At 43.2% G+C, this 21632-nt stretch overlaps 1 protein-coding gene across 6 annotated transcripts in view; it reads left to right on the forward strand.

Annotated features, from left to right (window-relative positions):
* ZMIZ1 (zinc finger MIZ-type containing 1) overlaps positions 1–21632 on the forward strand; it is a 362798-nt gene that overhangs the window by 199997 nt on the left and 141169 nt on the right. For all 6 annotated transcript variants that reach the window (XM_054070990.1, XM_054070994.1, XM_054070991.1 and 3 more), the window contains exons 4-5: positions 273–383; positions 15309–15422. In XM_054070990.1, coding sequence (XP_053926965.1) covers positions 324–383; positions 15309–15422 — 174 coding nt within the window. In that variant the 5' untranslated portion in view covers positions 273–323. The remainder of the gene's footprint in view (positions 1–272; positions 384–15308; positions 15423–21632) is intronic.

A 21632-nucleotide genomic window follows, 5' to 3' on the forward strand; every position in this document is an offset into this window, starting at 1 on the left:
GTCTTCATAACACACATTTTATGGGGTTTTTTTTGTGATATAATTCTGTGCTGTATCGAAATAATATAATATTCATTGAAGGTTTTTTCTCTTAGAGGAGTATTAGGAAGAATCTCCATGCCCTTGTCCATGCAAAAGCCATACCGTCATTGATATTGGCATTATTCACAGTGTGCTCGGGATGTTTCTGCAGGCATCTTCGCTGGATGTTTCAGGTGGTAGAAGTACATGAACTATGCTCAGTGATCTTTATTGTCCTTTTTGTCTTGCAGATCGAGGGATTTTAATGGCTTTCAGGTAGAAGCCAAGTGGAGACAATCAAAATGAATTCTATGGACAGGCACATACAGCAGACCAATGACCGGCTGCAGTGCATAAAACAGGTAAGATGAAGGCAGAGACCATTGCTGTTAGATAAAGAGTTGAGTTATTGTATGGAAGGGTGCATTATGGTTACCTGTTGCTTAATGAGTGTCCTCGCCTTTTAGAGGGGAGAAGGCTGGTGGGAATGAGACATTGTCATTTTATTGAAGAGAAGCATATCTGCTGCAAGAGCTGGTGTTTAACCCTCAAAAGCCAAGCTTTCCCTCTATCCTTTTGGAGAAACCGTCAGCCTGGAGACTCAACAGATCTGTCTCACTGAAAGCAGAGCGGTGCTGGTCCTGGCAGCTTTGCCCTGAAGGCATTGCAGCAGGCAGCCATCATGCTTGTGCACAGTAATCCAACATTTTGTTGGGTCAGTTTTGATTATGATCCAGTGTCTGCCCTGAGACCTGCTCTGCCTGAAGACTTGGGCTTGGACTGCTGACATTCCTCTAATGCTCGGGGTAACCAGTGTGCGCAGAGGTGTGAAAACTTCTGTTTGCAAGGTGAAGTTTTCAGAAGCATCTGTTTGTGAAGATGAAGGGCCCTTATAATGCACTCAAATGCAGTGGGGTCTAAGTCTTATTTATGGTTTTCTCCACTATAACTGTGCTTACAAATGCTTCGATAACCAACTGAAACTCCAAAGGCAAGGATGGAGCAATCAGATGCCATCTTGCCCTGCTCTTCCCCTTCTCAGCTGTGCTATCTGGCAGTGTAGGCAGCCTGTATTCTCCCCTCATGTACGTTCTCCTCCGCATGCAAGAATTCCTACGAAAAATTCATAGCAGCTATCTTTTGTGTGGAGGTGGTGAGGAAGAGAATGGTTTCTCGTGTCACTGTGTTTTTATCTCGAAATCCATGTATGCAGCAAACAGGTGCATAAATGCAAGCAGCGCAGAGGTGTTTTGAAGACAGGTTATCCCAGCTGGATCCGTGAGATGAGCTTCAAAGCTAATCTCTTCAGAGCTGTTTGAAATTTACTGAAGTGTATTGGAAAAACAGAAATACATTGTTCTGTGAAATAATGTTCCCAAACCATTTTTTCCCTGTTGTCTGAGCAGTTTTCTCTGTTGGGTCAGGCCAGAGTCCTGCTGTTTCATTTCTATGTTTGTATTAACGAGTCAAAAACATGCTTTTCTACTTTTCACAGAATCATCATAGAATCATGGAATGGTTTGGGTCAGAAGGGACCTTAAAGATCATCTAGTTCGTGGGACTTGTGCCTGTTGCTTCCTGAGGGAGTTCAGCATTTTGCTGTTCATAGATTTCTGTGCGTTGTAGACGCAAGCACCCTAAATCAACAAAACTGATAAGAAATAAGCATGGGGGTGGTACTGGATTGGTCTGTAGCTTTGAACTTTTTTTTCTTTTAGTTTATTTACAACTTCCTCAAGGCGGGCAACAGAGGAGAGCTGGCTGATCTCCTCTCTGTGGTGACCAGGAATAGGATATGAAGAAATAGAATGAAACTGTGTTGGGGAAGTTCACATTGGACATTAGGAGAAGGTTCTTCACTGAGAGGGTGGTCTGTCACTGGAACAGGCTACCCAGGGAAGTGGTCACAGCACCAAGCTTCTAAGAGCATCTGGACAATGCTCTTAGTCACGGGATTTGGTTTAGGTATTCCTGTGATGAGGAGCAGGGAGTTGAACTCAATGATCCTTATAGGTCCCTTCCAACTAGAGATATTCTACAATTCTGTGATTATCTGTTTCCATTCTCTTAGTCTGAGCAGTCTCCATCACTATGTTTTGTCATGTTTGCCTTGATATTAGTAGAAGTTTATAATTTCTACAATGTCATGTAATGCAAATTACAGAAAATAGGTGTTTATTTGCAAGTCTGGCCATGCAGGTGCTTTGGGGGATATAAAAAAACAATAGAGTTTAAACCTAAACCAGCTGATTTTTCCCTCTGTGTTTCCTTTATGAGAGAGGATTTCAGAATAAATCAAACAAAGCCAGTTCATAGGTCAAGGGGCAGAAATAGGAATGTGTCCCTGTGGAATTGCTGGTCGTAATCCAGCCTCCGTCTGTGGTGGCTCTCTCTCTCTTTCATCACTTTGTGGTGAAAGTTAATGCAGCTCATGGCCCTTTAGAGGCCTGAATGAAACATGAATTTTGGGATTTCATCCCAGTTTCTTATAAACAGCTATCTGGCTCAGAAAAGATATGCCCTTGACTGGCACAAATTGGTGTCCTTTTTGGCCATCCTAGCCCATAGGATGAAGAATAAAGTGACTTGCAGGACAGTTTAACCACTCAACTGTAAGAACAGACCTCTAGATCAAGTGAGGACAAACAGAGGGTGCTGCTCAGTTCCTTTATCTAGAGCTGTTGGTTTCTGTACATAGAGAACTTGTATTATTTTAATTAGATAAAAGAATATCAAATTACACTTCTTCCAGCCTTAAAGAGATATTTTTGTCTGTGTAATGGCTACTCTGTCAGTTAAATTTCTAACTTAATTTATATGTACTGCTGGTTTACGTAAGCAGCTGGGATGTTTCTTCAGCAATGAATGCTGAGGGGAAGGAAGGAAAGTCAGACTTCCCAGCATTCGTTGTGTTTGATCCTGCCTGGAAGAAAGCTCGGGGTTTTGTGATGGGCTAGTGTGTATTCACGTAGCTACTCTGTTCTCTCAGACAGCAAAGGATGCCTGACAAGGAGGTCTTCTACTTGGTCACACTCATAAATTCATGATGCCTGTGTTCTCTAACCCAAATAAGAGAACAGGGATGCTTGTGATTTCAATTCTTGGGGAAGTCTCATTAACCAAGACAGTGGCTGAACACCAAAAATATACATTTTGCTTTTGTGAAAGTGGCAATGCTTCTAGTTTTGTTGGAGAGGAATGGCTGATTTCTTAGTTGTTGTTGTTGAATTTAGCATAGAGACTGCTCTCTGCTTTTTCATGGTTCCAAAATCTTGTGCTGTTCCCTTTGCCATAGTGGAGAAAGAGGCAGAACACCAACTCTGACTAGTTTTTTGGAGGAGACTCGCCTCTCTGTCATAGTGTCATAAACTTCCAGCTTGGAGACATTTACCTTGTTTGTTGAGATAGGTCATTAGCTGGCAAATTAATGTTGTACCACAAAGAGTAATTTCCAGTTCACTCAGAGAACTGAACTGCACACTGTTAGGTTCACATTGGATCAGGAGCAAACCAGTGCCTTACATGGCCATATCAACACATCTCCGTCCATTTTGGGGATTATCTGCAGAGTCAGACGGAAACATCTCTGCCTTTTATTCCCTTATCTCCAGTTGGTTGTCCTTTCTTCACAGCCAGCAGACAAGCAGCACTGCTGTTCTCTGGAAGAGATGTGTGGGTAACACACCAGTGGTGTGGATGGTGCGCTGCAACAGGAGGAGGAAAACCATCCTTCCTTGGTGCCCAGCATCTGCAAATTTATAGCCTTACTGGCAGCCCATGGCTCCTGCAGCCAAACCTGGGACTGTCTGCCACCCTCCTCGCCCCTCACCCCAGCCCTGGAGAAATGCTATAAATGGTGATCCGTGTGCCTCTTTAACTATATCAGGTTTCAACACAGGGTCAGGACGGGCTTCTTTCTTCCCAGCTCTGTGACTTGTGAGACACCCACAATATCCTTGCTGACTTCTTTTCTAGGATCAAGGTTCTGTTTTGCCTTCATCTTTTTTAGTGCTTTAAAGCTACAAGCCTAAAACTTGTATATGCTCAGCTAGTTAGGAAATGAAGTGTGCATGTGTGTGTTTCAGGATAGATGAAAGGGCAAACTGAAGAGGTGGCTGTGTATTTACGCTTTAAAAAACCCAGACTTCTGTGGAAGGCTGGAACAGCCTGTGTGGTCTCTTTGTAGCTGATTCCCTCAGTATTTGTAAGTGTATGTTCTTTAAAATCAAGCCTTGGGTTTTTTTTTTTTGATGTTCAGTGGAAAAAGCCAAAGTAACAGCCTTCCCTTAACACACGCAATTAGTTTGTCGTGACACAGGAGACTCTTCAGGCTACGCTGAAGGAGGCTAGTTCTTCAGGATGCAGTCTCTTTTTCTTTAATTCTTTGTCCATACAAACAAAAGCACAAAATGATTTTGGGCTTATTGAAGGTCCAACAGCCCCCGAGAACTGTCTCTTTCAAGACTGCAGTAATCTGTTATCTGCCGAGTGCTCACTGCTCAGGTGGCTCTGATGCACCGTCCACCATGGAGCCACCAAGCTGGCTCAGGCAGGCACAGAGTGGAATCTGAGGGCTTTCCTGGTGCCCAGGGCCCAGGCACAACCGTCTGAAAGAGACAGCTCGGCTCCCAATGCATAGAAGATCCCAGCAGAGGACTGACTGGTTTTCTTAAACTGTTCCTCATAATACACCCAGAGATATGGCTTCAATCAAACACCATCCCTGATTTTCCTTCCATGATACAAGCAAATACCAGGCAAAATTAGTGGATGGCATGATGTTTCCCTGTTCTCCTAGAATCATAGAATGGTTTGAGTTGGAAGGGACCTTAAAGCCTTGCAGTGGTCTGGGACACCTCCCACTGGGTCAGGTTGCTCAAACCCTTCTGTGATTCTAACAGTTCCTCCCGTTATGTGTGTTAGTGCGACAACAAATCCGTAGCAGGCAGGACTTACATAGCGTTTGCACTTCAGGACCATTGTACCTGATTGTAAAAGCGGAAGGTATTTTTAAAAAAGTTGTTTGAAGAGGTGATAGCACTGTTAATACCTGGAGCCTTGAGCTGTGCAGGCTTCTACTATCATCTACTGAAGGGGAAAACTCTCCTCACTGGTGGTGTTCACTCTTTACTGTTTTTGCACCACACATAAGCGTTGCACATAGACAGGTTACAAAGCACGTGCTGCGAATGAAAAAGGAGGGTGGGGAAATGTTTATTCCTGTTGACTTTGAAATATCTCAGTGATGTCTAGCTGGCCGGTAGGGCCCATGAGAATCGGTCGTGCGAATCTTAAATCTTCCACAGTGGCGTCAGTTCATGCAGCGGTCATTTTAAATAGTCACCTTGAGATTTTATCACTGCATAGATTAAGAGATTAAAATAATAAATACTAAGTCAGTTGATTAAAAGTGTTATAAAACCACAGTCAGTGAGTAAGTAAATTACTCAAATGAGTCAAATTAGTCCCGTGTCCAGTTCTGGAATCCCCAGATAAGAAGGATATGGAACTCTAGGAGTGGGGACACCTTCTACTGGATCAGGTTGCTCAAAGCCCCATGCAACCTGGCCTTGAACACCTCCAGGGATGGGGCATCCACCACTTCTCTGGATAACCTGCACCAGCGCCCACCACCCTCACAGGAAAACATTCCTTCCCAATATCTCGTCTAAATCTCCCCTATTTCAGCTTAAAACCATTCCTCCTCATCCTATCCCTGCACTCCCTGATCAAGAGCCCCTCCTCAGCTTTCCATTAGCCCCTTTCAGTACTGGAAGATGCTCTGAGGTCTCCCCAGAGCCTTCTCTTCTCCAGGCTGAACAACCCCAACTCTCTCAGCCTGTTTTCATAGCACAGGTGCTCCAGCCCTTGGATCATCTTCATGGCCTCTTCTGGGTTAGCTCTTAACAGATGCAGGTCCTTCCTGTGTTAAGGATTCTAGGAAGCAGAACAAGGCCATTCAATTCCTAGGCATTCACCTTCTCTGAAACCAAAGTTGATTTATACACCCACTTTATACTAAAAGTGTACGAGAGAAGCTTCTGTAGAAATCTTCATTGGTACAGGTTTTGTTCTGTTGCTGCTTGCAGCTGGAGAACTTGCTTTTTGTAGGTAAGTAGTGCTCATAGATTTTATTTGTTCTTCCTCATATGTTTAGCAGGAGATCTCATGTCTTTAGTGTTGACTCCCCTGCTCATCTTACCCAGTATTTTCATGTAGTTCAAATATCTGTTAAAGAGGTGCTGATCTTTACTTAGTGTTTACTGTTTTTCTTTAAAAAGAAGCTGAGATGGACAAATCAGGCAAAGATGACTCCCCTTCATCTTGTTTTTTGTAAGCAGGGATGGCTGACATGGTCTTAACCTCTCTCTCAGTATCGAGTGCTTCTCAAAATGCAAGCTTAATAAAATATTTATGAAGCCTCCAACGGAATGAGCCATATGATAATCCTATTAATTAGGGATCTCTCAATCTCACAAACACTAAATTGGGAGGGAGGGATTATCTGAATACAAAATGCACAGTTTGAGCCCTTTAATTTTTTGATAAACAAAACAATCTTTGATACTGAAGGGGATTGTGGAGGACTGAACTCTATGTAACCGTATCCAGATAAACACAAATCACTCTCCCAAAAGGCAGAAAATAGCTCAATACTCCCTTCTATACTCTTGAAAAAGAAAAAGGCAATTTGTTTTGAATCTTCATTGCAGATGGGTTTTTAATATACTGAGTACAGCTGATTGTGGGTAAGGCCTTTGTATAAACACATTTGGCCATAAAAAACAGAGTAGAGAAACCACCTATTTCAGGTTATAGAATTGTCTACATTTAAAGCATATCCTTGGTTGACATCCAGTGTTTCGTAACTCCCCTGAGCTCTGCTGCAGCCAGTGGAGAGCATGCCAGGGAGAGAGAGAATTCATGGTGGATGGGGATCTGGAGTAGGGGCGTGTGTGTAGGACAGGGAGAGGGGCTTGTGGTTGCACTCATTCACGGTGCCTGCTCATGTTTTAAAGTAGTAAAGCCTCTAATAATGTATGACAGCAAATGACCCTTGCTGATTGTCAGGTCCTCTGCTGCTTGCTTACGGTGCTGAGTGAGCGGTCAGATTCAGGTCTAGTGGGTACATACTTGTGTGCTGAGTAATACATTGGCCAGCCTTGTGTCCCCTTACTTATGCAGTGTCAAGGGTGTCTGAGTGGGAATCCTGTTTACATTCCTTAGATAGGTGATTAGTTTTCATTTGGGAGCCAAACGCCCTTTGCCCAACGTGCAGGAGCACAGCAATTCCACTCCTAGGTTGTTTTACTTGAAGGACATGTCACCTCTTCCTTATCTCTCTGACCCTTTCCTTTCCTGGTCCATTTCTTTCCTGCTCCCCTCTTGGCCCCTCTTCAGTACCACAGTGCATTTGCACCACCTGTAGTTGTAGGCACGTCTGGTTGAGTGTTAAGATAGACAAAAAGAAGTCTGAATTGCCTGGCAGAATCTGCAGAAGCACCTTGACACCAAATTCTGTCTCTCAAGGGTTAAAGGGGGTATGGACCAGAGTTAGAATAAGTCATGTAGGCATGGAAGAAGAGTGGGTCAGTTCCTTCCTCAAACAGTATCTATTGGTTTCGTTTCAAAGGAACTATGATTTCTGGATTAATAGTTTTGAGCCTCATTATTTTATATATAAGGTTATAACTGCTGTATGTTTCGCTTTGCTTATAAATTCCTGGATTTCACAACTACATAAGAATTTTAACTTTCATTGTTGTGGAGAAAGGCTTAAAAACCTACATGCCAGCAGCTGAAAATAGCAGGCAGATCATGCGGACTTGAGTTGTATACATGCGTTTCAAATGTTACAAGCTCTGTGCAAAATTTATGGCATGTGGGATATCTGCCTCATCGTTTGGAAATGAGGGGCTTAGTAGTGGGGTTCCTGTCACTTGAAAGTGACAGGAACCCATTGCAGGGTTTTGCAGGACTCGCAGATGAACCTTTTGACTAAACTAGGGATAAGTTGGCTGATGGCTGATGATTAACCCCAGAGTAAACGTGTGCAATATCAGAACATTAAAAATGGTTATTTCCTTTTGGCACTTCTGTTTGTATGCATTGTGTTTTATGGAGAATAAGAATAACAAAGACTATTTCTCTAGGTTGTACTAACCAAAAGTACTGTTATTTTGAAACTAGGGGGTGTGGTGTGGTGAGGTGGGAGGAGTATTTGTGCTGTGAATTTGACTTTGTCTTCCTCTTACACTGATGGTAGAGCTCCACCTTCGGGAGAAGTTCCATGGTGCGTTTAACCCTAAATGGCTACTATGAGCAGAGCCCTGGTACCTTCCCAACCCTTGTGCTTAGTGCCACCTTCTCTGAAACGAGTCTAATGGTTTTGTGGTCCCACAGGGAGTCTCACTGTGCGTGATGACTGGGAATCAGTGTTTGAGAGGTTTATCATCAGAACATTAGATGCGGTGGAACTGGTGGAAGTATGCAGTTTGAGGAGGAAGCTCTCAGGGGCAGTGTGCCATGAGACTGAGCATGTCATTAAAACTTATCCTTATTTTTAGGTTAACTTCATCCTGGTGTTGGCATAAAAAGATGACATGCTGTCACCCATGACCCTTCCCACAAGCTCCACAGTGTCCGGCTGCTGGAGTGGGACATGCTGCTGCTCTATCTCCTGCTGGTGCTAAGATTCAAGGAGCTGCACTGCATGCTGTTTGGGAGAGCCAATCCAACTGACGTTATTAATACAGGATGAGGCCAGTTCACAATGTAGCCATACAGCCTCTTGTGCTGCGCAGGAGAACAGGCGGGAGAAGGCAGAGCCGTGGGAGGCAGGCGCCACTCGGGGCTGGCAGCCACTGATGCTGGCGTTAGCTGGCAGCACGTGTGGAACAGCAGCCATAGCTCTGTCCTGCAGCACAGCAGCTGCCTACAGAATTTAATTTCCCTGACTGGTGTATGAGGAGTTTTGCCAAGCCTTCCCACAAGCTGTATAAGTGCTGGTTAATTCCACACTAAAGAAAAGGCTACCTACCATCTAGCTGTTCTGTGTCCACTTCTGGAATCCCCAGCATAAGAAGGATATGGAACTGTTGGAATGGGTCCAGAGGAGGTCATGAAGATGATCCAAGGGCTGGAACACTTCTGCTATTAGGCTGAGAGAGTTGGGGTTGTTCAGCTTGGAGAAGAGAAGGCTCCAGGGAGACCTTATAGCAACCTTCCAGTACCTGAAAGGACTTCAGGAAAGCTGAGCAGGGACTTTTTACAGGAGCATAGAGTGATAGGACGAGGGGGAATGGCTTTAAATTGGATGGAGGAAGATTTAGATTACACATTAGGTGGAAATTCTTCATGATGAGGGTGGTTGAGGCCCTGGCCCAGGTTGCCCAGAGAAGTCGTGGATGCCCCATCCCCGGAGGTGTTCAAGGCCAGATTGGATGGGGCTTGGAAGCAAATTGATCCTTTGGGAGGTGTCCTTGCCCATGGCAGCGGTGTTGGAACTGGATGGGCTTTAAGTTCCCTTCCAACCCAAACCATTATATGGTTCTGTGCAGTCAAAAGCTCCGTATGTTGCTGGTGTATTCCATCAGTAATGTGTAATTCCTAGACTCTTGATTAGTGAAGCTAGACAGTAGACAGGGTCCAAGTGGCTAACCATGTGAGAAATGCAGTGACTGTAGGCTACTGTTAATTAACCTAGAAGCTAGCAACATGGCACAGTGTCTGTGTGATAAGTTATATTATCTTCAGCAGCTCAATTAAATCAAGGAGTGAGACACAGCAGACGTAACTCGGCAGAACAAACAGACAACTTGAGTCAGCTTTCATAATTTGGTGCGACATCACGTAAATAAATGCAATAACTTGTTTAGCGTAGTTAAGCAGTTTGCTGCTCAAAAACTTATTTGTGTGACATCTCACTTTGAATAGGTTAAGTTGTGGCAAATTAGTTCTGTGCCTTCAATCTGATGTGTTCTGCAGAGAAGGGGGGAAAAAAAGCCTCCACCAGAGATTTGGAATTTGAAAAACTACATTTATTTTCTATAGCAACAAAGCGGAACATATGGATCCCATGTTTAAATGATTCACTTTCCATACCATTGGTGTCATGTTAGCATTTCTCGATGTGTATGTGAGATAACTTTAACCCTCTGTAATTGCTTTTAATTTTGACTGTTATTCTTCCGTTCCTTCCTAGACTATTCAGTCTAAGAGACACACAAGTGTACATCTGGGTTGCAGACTTCTATATTTAGAGGAGATATGGCTGTTTCCCTTGCTGTATTTCAATATGGATAATTGGTTTCTGTCTCTCAAATCTTACTGAGTTTTTGGCTGCAGGAAGTGGTTTGCACCCACTTTGGTGTGGGTGTGTAGACTGAAAGTACTTGACTGTGCTTTAGTATCCTCTTAAAGAACAAGATCTGTATTACGTGTGCGTGTTTCACTCACAGGGGCCTGAATGCCTGTGAGTATAAAAGTTATAATTGTGGACTTATTGCAGTACTGGAAGGCTGCTATAAGGTCTCCCCGGAGCTTTCTCTTCTCCAGGCTGAACAAACCCAGATCTCTCATCTCAGTCTGTCCTCATAGCAGAAGTGCTCTAGCTCCAGGGACTGTCTTTGTGGCCCACTCCAATCTACAAATATGATCTGTTCTTTCCATAAACAAAATGTTTAAGCCAAAGATGGTCACAAGCAGCAGGTAGAATGTTCCTTTTTTCCCTGGAATCTGGCTTAATGTCAGCCCTGTCCTCAGAAGTAGGCTTTGCTGGGTACAATTAACTCTTGTAAAGCAGAGAGCAAAGTCCTTGGCTGTTTACTCCCTCCCCCTACACTAGGCTGTTAATTGAAGTGCTACAAAGAACACAAGATTCTTTCCAAGACCAAAAGAGACTATCTTTTCAAAGCACCACCTGGTGATCCCTACAATAATGATACTCTTGCGTGCGTCAAGTATTTTGGTGATTTCTGTTCCATTCAGACTAAGAAAATGTCGGGAGTTTGGAGTTACAAATGATTACACTGAAAATTCTCTTAGGTTAAGAAATAATGGAAATTGTCCTGTTTCACTAATAGCTTTCTCAAAAGCAGATGATACTAAGAGCAATCTGGCAAATAACTGATTCATTCAGTTCATTGACTTTGTTTGTGCTTCAGATCTTATTCATACAAATCTTCTCCAGTTGTTGAAAACACCATTGCTTGCAGGCACTGTGCTGTTGGATGCCCCTTCATGAGTAGCTCTAAAGATAGAACAAGGTGTATCATAGCCATCTCTGGGTCATTGTCACTTGTTTCTAAAACACCTCCTAGTGAGGTGGTTTTTTCCTTGTTTACATGAAGCACAGTTTCAGACCAGACTCTTCAGGCACGTGCCTTGCTTCTGTCAAAATCCTGCCAATAATTTCAGCTGAAGAGGATGGAGCCATGCACTGGAAATGCTTCACAACAAAGCTGATGGATGAGTCTGGCATGAGCTTTGTTTTGTACTTCTGTTCTTGGATCGAGAGCTAAGAAAATGACTTTAATTTCTTGTTCAATGAATGTAGTAGATGTGATATTCTTCTCAAGCAGGCTTTTTGTTGTGAGGATGTTAATGACATCGGGGCTTTTTGTGCCGGGTGCAGTGTTTAAGCTGTCAGTAAGTAAAAAAATGACAGTAGGCATTTGGAATGCCTTCTTGCATAACTGAGGGGAGGAATTGCACCTGCCTTCATGCTTTGATTCATGCTGGAGCTTTTCTTTGTCTTCCATGAAAGTAACCTTGCCCTCTGTAATCTGAAAAAGAAAATGGGAGAAAAACCTTAATTTAAAAATATTAAGAAAGTCAGAAAGCTGTGAGAAATACATTTTGGACAGAACCATGTGTGATATTGCTAGCAGTGTCCTTGCAGGACCAGCTTTTCTCTCATCCCAGAAACTACTCAAATCCACGCTGCAGAGACAGAAACCGCTTATGTTCCAGCTTTTTGCTGGTTGATGAGAGGCTCGACATGAGCTGGCAATGTGCCATTGCAGCCCAGAAGGCCAACCAAATCCCAGGCTGCATCAAAAGATGCGTGGCCAGCAGGGCGAGGGAGGGGATTCTCCCCCTCTACTCCCCTCTTGTGAGGTCCCACCTGAAGTCCTGTATCCAGCTCTGGAATCCTCAACATAAGAGGGATATGGAACTGTTGCAATAGGTCCAGAGGAAGTCAGGAAGATGCTCAGAGGGCTGGAGCACTTCTGCTATGAGGACAGGCTGAGAGAGTTGGGGTTGTTCAGCCTGGAGAAGAGAAGGCTCCAGGGGGACCTTATAGCGGCCTTCCAGTACCTGCAGGGAATCCAGGAAAGCTGGGGAGGAACGTTTTTCCAAGGGCATGTAATGATAGGACGTGGGGGAATGGCTTTAGTTTGGAACAGGGAAGATTTAGATTGACCATTAGGAAGAAATTCTTCATGATGAGGCCCTGGCTCAGGTTGCCCAGAGAAGTCGTGGCTGCCCCCTCCCTGAAGGTGTTCAAGGCCAGGTTGGATGGGGCTTTGAGCAACCTGATCCAGTGGGAGGTTTCCCTGCCCATGGCAGAGGGGTTGGAAGTGTGTGTGTGGGGGGTTAAGTTCTCTTCCAACCGAAACCTTTTTGTGATTCTTTTTCTTACAGTTTGGGGCTTAGCCTATAATGGGAGTAATAGAAGTGCTTTTCTTGCCTAATGAGTTTCTAAACTTGTTTGAATTTTGTAGTTGCATTTAAGTAGTCAGGATTTCAGCATCCCCTCTGTATTTAAAAAATGGCTTATGATAACGTGTCTCAGTGTTCATTCTCAATGCAGTGAGATAAACTGGTAGAGAGTTACAGAACAAACAAATTAAGTCATTGCGGTCACCCCTGCTTTGACCCAGGCAAGAAGAAGGAGCCTTTTCTTCCACAGGGAAGGGAAAATCCAATATATGTTGGACCTTTACTCTAGGGAAGGGATAACTTGCTTTTCAGTAGTGTCATGGTAAGTAGGAATTGGCATTTATGTGGTGCTAAACTAAAAATTAAGCATATGGCTCAGGTCTGCTCTGCTTTTTATTTGTTAGCCTGAACCTATAAAAACACTTGTGATTCAAGTACAATGTCTGTTTCTCGCTGTGGAAATTTCATTGTAAGCGTTAGCAGAAGATGTCATGTGTGTAGCTGGCAAACAGCAATGTTGGTGACAATAATATCTAGCTTTTACTTAGGGCTTTTCATCAGCGCATCTCAATTCACTTCACAAGGAGAGAAGGATTATTAAAGATTCCCCTGTACAGAATTGTGCAGCTTTCTGTGAGTTTTAGCTTATGTTGGTTTTGTGTGGAAGGATTTTTTGAGTTTGGAGTTTTATTACCAATGAGAGACCCGTGTTCTACCTCTCCAGTATGTGTTCACTATGATACGATGTCTTCACCAGCATATACGCCTTTTTTTGCCTTCTGGAAATCATTTTTTTGATAGCAGGAGCGCTTACATGTACTGTTGTAGTAGAGTTTGAACCAACTTCTGTTTTGCTCGCAGATGAAAGTGTCGCACAGAAGGAGCAGTGTACACTGTGAGATTTGGTGTCAGGCAGTTGTTTCTCAAGAGGATTAAGTGAAGCCTTCACAAAGACACCCCTTTCCCTTTTATTTATAAGATTCGTAACCCCAAATGCTGGCTCTGTTCATGGGACTTTTTTTAACGATAAGCCTTAAAATATGGTTTCTTACTTTTATTTACTTTGATTCATAGATTCATGGAATGCTTTCAATTGGAAGAGACCTTTAAGTCCATGCAGTTCCAGCCCCTTGCCACAGGCAGGGACACCTCCCAGTCGATCAGGTTGCTCCAAGCCCCATCCAGCCTGACCTTGAACGCTTCCAGGGATGGGGCGTCCACAACTTTCCTGGGCAGCCTGGGCCAGGACCTTCCCACCCTCATCGTGAAATCAGCTACCAAGCTTCCTTCTGAACCACAGCCTAGGTGAAGCTCCTAGATCGGATGGTGGCAGAAGCTGTCAGCTGTGTCTGTAGAGCAGAGGAAGAAAACAGCATTGCACAAGGCTGATCTGCTTTTTCAAATTCTGCTATTGTTTTCAAAATCCATACCCACATGTCAGTCCTCTCTAGTTAAAGAGCCTCTGACCAAGAGCATTTATTGAATGAGAATTACAGTAATGCGATCCAAAAGCTCCCAGACTGGGAACTCCTCAAAACCTGGCATTGGAGGCATTTTTTTTTTTCTCTCCTTCATTTGTTGTAGAGTTGATGCATGTGGCTTCTCAGGAACAAGGGGATGAGGAGGAAGAAAATAGGTTGTGAACATTATTGTTAATCCGAATGCTTAGAAGTGAGCAATCGTATTTTCCTGAATTATGCAACTGCTTCAAAAGTAATAATATATTTTAAAAATTATACCTTTGGGGTTTCTGCCTTCCAGATAAAACACTCGTCTCATTTTCGTGTTTTTCTCAGCAATCCCAAGAATTCTAAAATTACTATTTAAGAAGATACCAACAATATCTAAATATGCACTTTTCTTTTCTTTTTCTGGAGCTTTTCTAGCATCACTAGAACTGAAGAATTTAGTAGCAATGTTCTTAATGTAAATTGAATTCCTTCTTTCCCGTGCCCTCCCTCTTCTCCAGCTAAAACGTTGGAATACGTTGGCAATGTAGTGTAGTGAGGTATGATGGTGTGAATAATAGTGTCAGGTGAGTTTACTGAATGCCTCTAAGTGACAAAACTACATTGTTCTGTACAGAGGCAGAGAGGAGTGTAACAGTTAAGAAACAGCACTGCCCATGTAAATCTCAAATCCAAACCAGTTTCTTGTCTCAGAACTGTGCCACCTTCTTCAGGAGAGGTGGGGTGCTGCTCTGAAATGTCTACGTGTGTTCTGTGCACACAAAAATGTTTTCAGTCATGGCAGTATCCCACCGCACTTCAGTCAAGAAATAATCCTCTGTTTTTCATCATCCCAAACCTGATCACCGAAACCACTCATCCATTGCAGTTTGCAGGTGGGAGAGGTGATGTGGACAGAGGAATTCAGGGGAGCTCTGGTATTTCACCTACAGCTGGCCTTGAACTAACAAGTTTTATCAGAAAATTATAAAATCTATATAAGTATTAATAAGATCTAAGCACAATTTTCTGCATTGACTTTACAAGTTAAGGTCTTCCTTTCAAATTGTTTTTTGTTCCTAGCTTCCAAATGTTGTATAAATGTGATGTAGAAAACACTACATCAGCCTTTGTGTATATTATTTACCATGTTGCTTCATCTTCTCTCTCCAGCACTTACAGAATCCTGCGAACTTCCATAATGCAGCAACAGAGCTCCTGGACTGGTGTGGAGACCCCAGAGCCTTCCAGAGACCGTTTGAGCAGAGTCTGATGGGTTGTTTGACGGTATGTCCGTTCCTCCTGTGGTGGTGGCTCCTCTCCTCTGTTTTATACCATGTCTGCCATGGCCAAGGAAACTTGATTTGATCGATGAGCTGAGACCAGTAGTATGAGGTTCAGCAAGGCCAAGTGCCAAGTCCTGCGCTTGGGACACAACAACCCTGTGCAGCGCTCCAGGTTTGGGGAAGAGTGGCCAGAAATCTGCCTGGCAGAGAAGGACTTGGGGTCCTGGCTTGATGATTGACTGAACATGAGCCAGAACTGTGCCCTGGTGGCCGAGAAGGCCAGTGGCATCCTGGCCTGTACCAGAAGCAGCGTGGCCAGCAGAACCAGGGAAGTGTCTGAGTCCCTGTACTCAGCACTGGTGAGGCTGCACCTCGAATACTGGGTTCAGTTTTGGACCCCTTGCTACAAGGACATTGAGGTGCTGGAGTGCATCCAGAGAAGGGCAGCAAAGCTGGTGAAGTAGATGGAGAACAAGGGTTATAGGAGAGGCTGAGGGAACTGGAGTTGCTTAGTCAGAAGAAAAGGAGGCTGAGAGGAGACCTTATTGCTCTCTACAACTGCGTGAAAGGAGGTTGTAGCGAGGTGGATGTTGGTCTCTTCTCCCACTTAACAAGTAATAGGACCAGAGCAAATCACCTCAAGTTGCACCAGAGGAGGTTTAGATTGGATATTAGGAAATCATTCTTCACAGAAAGTATTCTCAGGCACTGGCAGAGGCTGCCCAGGGAGGTGGTTGAGTCCCTGTCCCTGGAGGGGTTTAAAAGATCAGCAGATGAGGTGCTCAGGGATCTGGTTTAGTAGTGGACAAGTATGGTTGGATTCAGTGGTCTCAAAGGTCTTTTTCAACTAAGCAATTTTATGATTCTGTGATTTTCAGAACCTGCATTTTTTTGAGTTTTTTGTCATTTTATCTTAGGCGTGTGAAGCCAGATTTGAACGACTGCTGATTTGTCTCCATTCTTTAACAGATGCAGTAACAAGAATTTAAATCATACAAAGGAAAACCATTTATACTTAAGTTACTTGCAAGTGTGCAGGCTCAGTTACTTGATATGCTCCTCCAGCACTTATTTTCGTGGTTTGAAATTGCCAAGTGAGCTGTGTTCTTACAGAGTTAACAGACTTCTCGGCATTTATTTTCCTTTGCTCATTTTTGGTGGGATTGGAGGGCTACTTGTCTTCTAAATGCGCTGCGCTCCCAGCTGAGCAGGGTTTCTGGCATGCCTGTGTGGCTTTCTTTGTTACATATATTGACTGCTGGTTTAATTCTGACATACTAATTCCAACAGTTTTATTGACTTCAGTGCTTTTCTTTCTGTTTCACCCTTTATTAAGAACACTGCAGCTCCTAAAGCAACTTCATTATAATGCATTGAAAATATGTTTTATTGCATACACAACAGCATTTTTGTTTTGAAAGCTTTCTTTCCCATGCACCCAGCAGCAGGATCCCATCCAAAATTGTTATTTGGAGTCAAGACTTTAGAGGAATTAGATACTTACTGGAGTAGGAACGTTCAAAAGCTTCACTGCAAATTGCAGAACAAGTTGATATAGTCACAAAGGAGACAGAAATTTTTAAATGAATAATGAAGAGACTATATGTGGTTGCTGGGGGGAGCAGACGTGCACAGGTTATCTTCATGCACTGTGTAGCTGATGTACGTAAAACAGATTAGATACTGAGACGGAGATGTAGTTGCCAGAGATCCAAATGTTAAAGAATGGCTCCATCTTAATGTGCTCAAGTGTATAGCATCCCTCAGGTTCTTGTGTCAACAAGTTAGAATAAAACCAGTGATCTAAGGACATGCACAGCATTTTTCCAATCAGAAAACAAATTGGAGAAAGTTAGAAATGTTAGTTAGATTCCAAAGATAAAATACTCAATGATTCCATTTGAAATAAAAGTAATCTTCAATATATAACCTCAGTCATGAAAAGCTGTAATGATGTGACTATACATATATTTTATACTTTTCAAATAGACTGTGGGTAAGACAAGTTTATGAAGAAAATGCATTTCAACAACTAAATAAAAGTCAAGGAGGGGAAGGGCAATCTTTGAATCTGCTTATTTCCTTGCAAGCTACAGACTACCGAAAGGTTTCCTTAAACTTCTTTGATGGGACACATGCAGGCAAATTTTAGAGACAATAAACTCTCTTCTGACTTGCCAAGGAAAGCTAAGTGTTACTGTTCAACAGTAGTTATTTGAAATCAGATAGAACTGTCTGTATGCCAGACATTTGAATTATAATTAAATAATTGATTCTCTAAATTATTATAACTATAACAGATATGGTGTTCTTTGGTAGGTAACATTACTGATTGCATAGCTTTACGGGGAGCTGATTAAAATAACCTCCACTTTCCACAAACCAGACATAGCTGTGGTTTTATTATGGCCGAAACGGTTTCTGATTCTCATGTTCATAGTTTGTAAACCACCTTGGGATGAGATTATATTATGGTGAGGCTAATATCCTCGGTAAATTTGAGGATATCATTTTCTAAAAAAATGAATTCTGTATGGCTCCACCTTTCAATCTTCTGAAGGAAACTGCTTTGTTTACTACACAACAGTTAAAAACAATAATTCTACTTTGGTTGGACAAGGTTATCTCACACTCTTCTGCCTTTTCCCGGATCCACTCTGGTCTCACCCCATAGGTCTGCTGTTGCCCAGTGATTTGATGTGTCAGTGATCTCAGCGAGGGCATTGGCTCTCTTTAGTGTTGGTGCTGCAGCAAAGATGGAAATGAGGGAACAGCTGAGGGCAGAATGGACGGATTTACAGACTCGTCTTCAGTGAAGGACCATAGAGGTGCTGCTTTTTATCTTGCTGTGCTTCATTGTTATGAGGTGCTGAGTTCATCATTCTTCAGGGCTCTTCACCATGCCTGAAAAGGAAGTAAAAGGGTGAGAGAAGCACAGCCATGTGTGGTTACTCAGTAACTGTTCCTAGAGGCTTAGTCTAAGAAATAAAAACCCAGCACCAGAATGAGTTTGGACAGTAGGGGGGATTTAGGTAAGCAGTGTGTGCTTACCTGAGCCAGCTCTTGGCTGAGGCACTGAATGTAACAGAGCTTCTCTAGAGAAAACTGACCACCGTGATTGGGACCTGGATTGTAGAATCATAGAATGGTTTGAGTTGGAAGGGACCTTAAAGCTCATCCAGTTCCTCCCATCTGTCATGGGCAGGGACACTTCCCACTGGATCAGGATGCTCAAAGCCCCATCCAGCCTGGCCTGGCACTTCCTACATCATTTTTTCTACAAAAAGCTATACTGAAATAGTCATCAAAATTGACTTTTTTTTCTGCACTATTTCAGTATTCTAGATTTCCCCTCCAAATGTTGGATCCACCTCAGTCATCAGATGTGGGAAATTCACCCATGTTTAAGAAATCTTTAATTTAAAGAAAAGCAACACCCAACACAGCAGTCCTGTTTGTTCTTATCTACATCTTCTCTGTTGCTTGTAGATATCTGTACTGCTGAAGAGAGTTGCTGAAATAACAGAAACTTGTGTTAAACTGATGGAAGTGTCTGCTATGGGTTAATTTTTTTGTGATACTGAGACATGGTACAGTAATCTTTTCAATTGCATTTCTCTTTGGAAAATCCTGGAACTGTTGAGATTTTTTAAGTCATTTTAAGAAAAGTAAAATAGATGCTCTTGGTTTCATGACACAGAAATCTGTGTTAGTTCATCCAGTGTAATGAAAAATATCATTGATTGTCCTTTCTTAAAAAAATATGAAGAGAAGAGTGCTATCTTTAAATTATGCTGAGTTTCCACAACAGGATGCCTCAAACCCAGCAAAGTCGAGCTAATGCTAATACTCTCACAAGGTGTCTGCTGCTACATTGGCTTCACGCCTGGTTGGATTCATTCTGTTAAATACAGGAAAGTATGTAATCAAAAATCAACATGCGACATTCAGAAATCAGGTTAGGACCTCAATGCGAGTAATTAGAGATTTGGTTCAGCTCATCTGTCCCCAGAACAAGGCAGGATGCAGCTACCTGTTAGAGCCCTGGAAATGTTGTTTTTAGTCTTTGTATCCGAGACTTCCAGAGAAAAAAGTTCACGCGGAAGAAATTCTGCTTCCGTCATCCTCTCCGTGCATTTGTTGAGCACACAGTCGGATGTGTTTGCAGTGCCTCACAGCCCTCCAGGGCTGTGTACTTGCTGTGCCGTCAGTACAGCCAGCAGGCACAGAACGCTCTGCTGCAGAGCACCTCGTAACACCACCAGAGAACTCGCTGTTACTGCTGTCGTGTGACCCCGTGCTGTCCTACAGCCCCCTTTTAACTTAATTTTCTTAGTCAAGGTTGTGTTTTCAGTTCTAAAATATTTGTTGGGGGTGTGTCGCTGTCCAAATTAAAATGGAGTTTGATGTTTGGAATGTCTTTGTTCCTGTGCTGGCTGTGTGTTTCATCTGTATCGTTGTTCAAAGGCTGCCAGGACTCAGGTGGCAGCAGTATTGCAGTGACCCAGCGATCAGCTGGCTTAATTAAAGCAAAACTCCTGCATCTTTCCCTCTGGGAGAAAATTTCAGATGGAGAGGCTTGAGTGTAGTGACCTTCTTGTCTGTGTTTGTGGTTGTTAGAGATGTGGAGAGGAAAGGAAAAGGATGTAAAGGAGGAGGTATCCTTACTCAGCATGGTTTACTCCACTGTTGCAGGAAGTGTACAGAAGAGTGGTAGCTGGCAGGGACGCTGGTTTATTTTATTTTGAAAATATAGTCCTTATCCACCTAATAAGGTGGTAAATATACTTTAGAAAAGCTGTAGTTTGAATACAAGAGCTCTGTAGAGTCTCTTACATTTGCAGAGCCCATGTAATGTCTGTGTTGAAGCATTAAAGGCAAGAAACCAGTTAATGATACATAACTTCACTCACCTGCTCTGATTGTATTGTTGAGGCAGCCCTTCTGCAACTGGAGCGTGAGAATCTCATCAGACCAGGGCTTCAGATCACAAAGTTTCTTGCTACCTTTACCCCCTCCCGCTTCCTTCTTTTTTCCTGTTTGAGGCAGATCACTATTCATGTTGCAAAATTCCTCAATTTGCTTCCTGTTTATCTGATCTTTGTGTGTCACCGAGGGGGAAAAAATTACCATCTCCATTGCAGAATTCTAATTACAAAATTTCTGCTGTAGTCTTCAAACTGCATTCAGATAATTTCAAGTATGCACAAGTGGCTGAACACAGAGCTGTCTGAACTGGCAATCAGCTGGCATTTTTAGTTCTGAGCAGCCAGCAAATTGAATTGGTAAAATTCATTCTGGTGCCAGCAGGGGGGGGTGCTCTTGACTGCTGCTGGTTAAGAGATTCACTGAAAGTGCAGCATAATGGGAAGGGAGTTTTGTAATGAGCAGTCATAGAGCTCTCTTGATTAACAGGCCTGTTAGGTGAAGAGGTGCGGTATTCCAGTGCTTCATGGTGTGGCGACAAGGAGGGCAGGGAGCGGGCTTGCTGTGGTGCAGCTCCTTAGCCTTGCAGAAGGAGCAAGGAGGAAGAAAGGAGGAGGAAAAGTATTGCAGTTAAATTCAGCAAAGAGGAAAGAATTTGGTAGCCGAATTTCCCTGCTTTTCACTTACTAAAACCTCACACTCATCATTTCCGCTCACTGAATGACCCGGAGAGTTCCGGCATCTGGAGCTGTGTCAGTGGATGCAGTGTCTCAGTTTTGAGTGCAATATTATTCAGATTACAGATTTCAAAGGTTTGACATAATCAGTTTTTCTAATTGGTGGTTAATGTTATAGTGATGTTTGTTTGCAAATAAGGAATGTGTGCCTTTAAAGACACTGCTTGGAATAGTGGCCGGCACCACAGAATCATAGAACGGTTTGGGTTGGAAGGGACCTTAAAGCTCATCCAGTTCCACCCCCACTGCCACGGGCAGGGACACCTCCCACTGAATCAGGTTGTTCAAAGCCCCATCCAACCTGGCTTTGAACACCTTCAGGGATGGGACAGCCACAACTTCCGTATCGAGGTTAAAATAAAAGCTAGGTAATCCAGGCACAAGTAGGAATTAGGATAGCTTTTATAAGGTCTGTCTCACCTGCTACAAGAAATAGCAGGTGTTGAACCTGGGGGCTGGCCAGTCACCTCTCACAGCTGTGATAGAGGATGAGCTTTTCAGTTTATGTTTATGGTTATCGCTGGCAACTCTGTCTGTTTTGGTTTTTA

Source organism: Cuculus canorus, chromosome 7 (genome assembly GCF_017976375.1).
Source record: "Cuculus canorus isolate bCucCan1 chromosome 7, bCucCan1.pri, whole genome shotgun sequence".
Lineage (NCBI taxonomy): Eukaryota > Metazoa > Chordata > Aves > Cuculiformes > Cuculidae > Cuculus > Cuculus canorus.